This window comes from Myotis davidii, unplaced genomic scaffold (assembly GCF_000327345.1).
Source record: "Myotis davidii unplaced genomic scaffold, ASM32734v1 scaffold290, whole genome shotgun sequence".
NCBI classification, from domain to species: Eukaryota; Metazoa; Chordata; class Mammalia; order Chiroptera; family Vespertilionidae; genus Myotis; species Myotis davidii.
In genome coordinates, this window is record NW_006285049.1 from 6591375 (window position 1) to 6596621 (window position 5247).

General features: G+C 38.7%; 1 protein-coding gene and 2 pseudogenes across 5 annotated transcripts in view; 1 reads left to right on the forward strand and 2 right to left on the reverse strand.

The window, feature by feature from the left end:
• PPHLN1 (periphilin 1) overlaps positions 1 to 5247 on the reverse strand; it is a 108999-nt gene that overhangs the window by 96609 nt on the left and 7143 nt on the right. For all 4 annotated transcript variants that reach the window (XM_006755541.2, XM_006755543.2, XM_006755540.2 and 1 more), the window contains exon 2: positions 3327 to 3418. In XM_006755541.2, the coding sequence (XP_006755604.1) occupies positions 3327 to 3418 (92 nt within the window). The remainder of the gene's footprint in view (positions 1 to 3326; positions 3419 to 5247) is intronic.
• On the reverse strand, positions 4203 to 4894 carry LOC107181798 (annotated as a pseudogene).
• Positions 4933 to 5247, forward strand: part of LOC102759714 — a 2303-nt pseudogene continuing 1988 nt past the window's right edge. The window contains exon 1 of the transcript XR_001512497.1: positions 4933 to 4971. The product of XR_001512497.1 is annotated as a 60S ribosomal protein L34 pseudogene (transcript). The remainder of the gene's footprint in view (positions 4972 to 5247) is intronic.

Here is a 5247-nt window from a genome sequence, read left to right on the forward strand (position 1 = left end):
ACATGTGGGAAGCTTGGCTCCCTCCATCACTGGGGCAAGCAAGCCTCCTGCTCGCTCCAGCTCTGTGGCCATGGCCAGCTGAAAGCAGGTATCTGGGGTTTATTTACCTTCTAGAATTAAAACTTTGTTGCTTTGAGTGGAGCTCAGAGCCCGCTGCAGCAGGCGGGAAGCCTGGCTTCCTCCATCATTGGGGCAACCAAGCCTCCTGCATGCTTCAGCTGCATGGCTGCCAGCCGCCATCTTGGTTGGGTTAATTTGCATATGGTCACTCTGATTGGCTGGTGAGCGTGGCTTAAGGTGTAGCGAAGGTATGGTCAATTTGTATGTTTCTCTTTTATTAGTGAGGTTATCTGGAATGGGGCCCATACATAGATATTTAAGAGCTCCCTAGGTGATTTTAATGTATAGGAAGGATTTAGCGCCTCTAATCTAAATCTCTGGTCCAAAAATCTAGCCTTAAAGTTTTCTCGATCTCAACGCCAATTACCTTCACTCACCTTCTGTCCCTCACCACTATACATCAAACGTTAATCACCCAGAACTGTTCTGTCTTGAAAACTCTACACTCTAAATTACCAATTGCCTTATCTTTCTGCCACACCCTGTCTTCAAGCTCACTAAGCTTTTCTTGTTCCTCAACCCCTCATTTCTTTCAATCCACCTTCCCTCTCACTGCTTGACTCCCTTTCTTAACCCCTTCCCCAACAATTTTTTTGTTAAAAACGTTTCTTTTTCAGACTAATTTTTTTATTTTGGTTCTATATAGTATTTTTGATGCTGGTTATGAAAACAGTTTGTAACTCGTCTTCCTATAAACCATACTTTTTTACCATATTTTCTTAGTATACTCGTCGACGACTGAAAAAGAACATTTTGTGAAAACGAGTATACACGTTTCTGCCGGGGAAGGGGTTAAACAGTCCCTATCACATAGACTCCCTTTCTTAAACAGTCCATATCACATAATATATTACCTCCATAATTCTCTGGGTCAGAACTTTCAATATCCTTATCTCCCTGGTTCAACCACTCAACTTGCAATCTTCAATACAACTTGCTTTCCTCATTTCTAATCTGGGCTTCTTAGGTATAAAACTTATGGTGTACAAAGTCCTCAGCAAATCTTATTAAACACTCCTACTCAGAAGATATTTGTAATGTTTACTCCAAAGCTTCAGTGCTGAACTCAAGTGTTCCTCCACCTTCTCAACTTTGAATAGATGATCTTGCTACCTCTTACTTTAGAGAACAACAATGGCTATTAGATATGAACTTTCTCAAATCCATTCTCACACATTAATCTAACTGAAGAACTGGAGGGCCCTTCTAACTGGTATTCATGACACTGATATAACTGATTAATCCTATCTTAATAATTTTCCTCAGCTCCCCTGCCTAGCAATAGCCTCCTCGCATATCTCTCTGTTCCAGTCTTAATAGCTTTTTAAGCCAACTTTTACTGCAATATGTTCCATGATATAATATAGCATGCATACATAATGCAGAATGGTGTACTTAAGGTTTATATCATAACTTCTTCCATAATTTCAGCATGAGTGGTTCCCATTATCTGAAATTATATCCCTGTACATAAATCCTGCTTATATTTTATGGTATCTAAAAACATTCTACAGGGTTCTATAAATGTTGTACCATTCAACACTAACTATTGCTTTGAAGATTAGGAAGTTCATACATAAAATCTTTAATTTGTAGTAAGCAGGCACTAGATAAATACAAAATTACAGTAAATTACCGTTTAAAGTAAGTTATCCCCACCCTGGAAGGTTTGGCTCAGTGGATAGAGTGTGAGCCTGCAGACTGAAAGGTCCTGGGTTTGATTCCGGTCAAGGGCCCATGCCCGGGTAGTGAGCTTGATCCCCAGTAGAGGATGCACAGGAGGCAGCCAATCAATGTTTCTCTCTCATCACTGATGTTTCTATCTCTGCCTCTCCCTTCCTCTCTGATATCAATAAAATAATTTTTTAAATAATAAGTTACCCCTCTTTGTACATTATTTTATAATTTGGAACCATCTAAATGTTTTAAAATTTAAAAAAAAAAGAATTAGAAAAGAAAAAGGGCAATCCCGAAAAATTGAAACAAAGTAAAACCCAACTATATATCCAACTGGTGGCATAATCCCACCAAAAATCCGTTTAATTAACTTTGAAAAATAAATTCATAATGGGATATATCCTTGTACAGGCGGGGGTTCTAAAAAATAAAAAAAAAATTAAAAATCATCCTTTATCCCATCCCTGCATTTGTCCTACATCATGTTTATCAATATCACTTGTTTGTTTTTCTAGGTAAACTAAAAAATATTTTTATCAAGTTGAAAAAAATTTAAAAATTGGGAGTTTGATTAGAAACATAAAGTCTATATAATAACTTATAAAGAAATCACATATGGTAATAATTGTCTGCTCATTTTGAAAGATATATGGTAAGTCTCTTCATTTTTTCCATCTTAAATCATTTTAGATCAATCCCAACCTAAGCTGTAACCTAGGCCAAATGACAATTTTAAAGGTAACACCAACCATCTAAGTGGGTTATAGGATTTACTTGTAACATATAGGTAATAAACAACTAATATATAAACAAATATATCCATATACTATCAAGCCCACAAGCCCAATCTCCTGGTGCTTATAATGGGCCTGTGTAAAAGTTTGAGAGCTTCTTGACCTTCCTCAAACCCTCCCTTGGGTTTCCATATAGGATTTTGCAGAGTGCATATATTTAGTCAGTAAACATTGAACTCCTTACTATATGCCATGTATTGGATATGTTGCTGGGAAAATAGGAATAAGCAAAATAGCAAGCTCCTTGAGAAAAGACCTGATTCAAACTTCCAACTCCCAGAGCCACAAAGAGACAAGCAGTAAGACAGCATACCAGAAGCTGCCTGCCTGCCTGCTCCTGATGGGCCCCTACTTTAGAATTTCATATATCCAATTTGCAAACATTTTTAAGAATATAGAAAAATAGGTGTCAGCCAATAACAGGAACAGGTGCTTAAGTACTTTGTGAAGTGATGGACTGACCTTTACTAAACCTAAAATTTTCTTCACAAATATAAACCCTTCATTTTAGAAATATAAGCAGGAAATATAAAATAGGGATTTTCTAAATAAATAAAATGTTGACTTTTACTTTCACACTTTTAACTTTTAAAATATAAGCTTAATCTATTTATATTTCAACCTAGAATGGTAAATTTTTGGCCCTTGAAGATTTTGTTAAGAGGCCTAGCTGTGGTGTACCAAAATGACTTAGACTCTAGGTTTTCAATTATTCTACATGAAGAAGGAACTTACACTGGGGTGATTTCGAGGAGGTGCTCGTTCTCTTGGAAGCCTTTCGTAGTCATGTCGTCCCTCAGACCACATTTCATCTCTTCTGTGAGCCACTATAGGATAAAAAAGAAACCAAAGAATTATACTTTTTTTTGTTATTAGGAAATAATAGAGAAGATGAAGGAGTAAATGACTACTTTCCAACACAAGTATTTCCCAGAGATACTAAAGGAAAAAAAAAAAGTAAATGGCCAAAAGAAAAAAATGAATGATTAACGCAATTCTTCTTCCAATTTTGAAATTTTCTTTTAAATAAAATAGAAAGCTTCCCCCCCAACCCCCGCTTCCATTCTAAAAAAAAAAAAGAAGCCGAAACCGGTTTGGCTCAGTGGATAGAGCGTCGGCCTGCGGACTGAAAGGTCCCAGGTTCGATTCCGGTCAAGGGCATGTACCTGGGTTGCGGGCACATCCCCAGCAGGAGATGTGCAGGAAGCAGCTGGTCAATGTTTCTCTCTCATCGATGTTTCTAACTCTCTATCTCTCTCCCTTCCTCTCTGTGAAAAATCAATAAAATATATTTTTTAAAAAAAAGGAAAAAAAAAGAAAAAGAAATCCATAAAGGTGTGGGGTTATTTCTGGGCTCTCTATTCCATTCCATTGACTTATAGGTCTGTTTTTATGCTGGTACCATGCTATTTTTATTACTATGGCCTTGTAGTGTATTTTGATGCCAGGTGGCATGATTCCTTCAACTTTGTTCATCTTCAAGATTGCTGCGGCAATTTGGGGTCTTTTGTGGTTCCACATAAAGTTTTGGAATATCTGTTCTAGTTTTGTGAAACACGCCATCGGTATCTTGATATGAATTGCATTGAATCCATAGATTGCCTTAGGTAGTATGGAATTTTTTTTTTTTTAACAAACACCTTTATTACATGAGCTAAGATAGGAAGGAAGAGGATTTATTTGCCTTTCCAGGCCTCGATTTCCCACAGAAAACTCTAGCTCCTTGCCCTCTAGCACATAATCATCTGTGCGGCCACACTGGCCTGATCTTGAAGCAATGCATGCCAGAAGTTTGCCCTGCTGAAACTGCTTCTTGAGAACACTGCTGATTTTGGCATTCTTTCTCCCTTGATCAGGTCTTCTGAATTTTCTTTGGTCGATTTTTGTTTAAAAGCTCTTCCTCCTCCGAAGTCAGCTTGGCCCCCTTTTTGTGGCCCAGGGGCAGTGCATAGTGGGTACATTGTCCTGTCAATTAGCACAATGCAATTTTTTACTAAGCTCCTGGTGCAGATCAGTTCATTACTGGATGCACTGTAAACAACATCAATAATCCTTGTTTTGTATGTACAACACTTGGAGCCCCAGAAGTTGCCCACACCCCGCCTCAAGGCTCAGTATTTCTTGTTGCCTCCCCACAGGCAGATTATGTGTATGTGGTAGAGTTCAATCTTTGTGTTGGCAGCAGGGTGTCTCAACTCATATTTTCGCTTCTTTTGGGTGGGCTTTCTCTTGCTCCTAGTCTTGTAGGGCTTATGCCAGTTGTTCCAAGGGATGCCCATGGCTTGGCACAGGCTGGGAAGAGCTAGTATGGACATTTTAATGATGTTAATTCCCCCTATCCATGAACACAGCAGATGCTGCCACTTATTTGTGTCTTCAGGTTCTGTCTTCAATCTATATGTATAAAAGGCTAAGTGACCAACCATACGTCCGTCCGACCATCTGGTACATATGACATACACTGGCAATTTAAAAATAAACATTGACTAGCGCATGCATGATACATATAAAGCTCTCACTGGCACCAATCACATGTATTTTAATTTTATAATACTACTAGAGGCCCGGTGCACAAAAAATTGTGCACTCGGGGGAAAGGGGCGGTCCCTCAGCCCGGCCTGTTCCCTCTCGCAGTCTGGGGCCCATCGGGGGATGA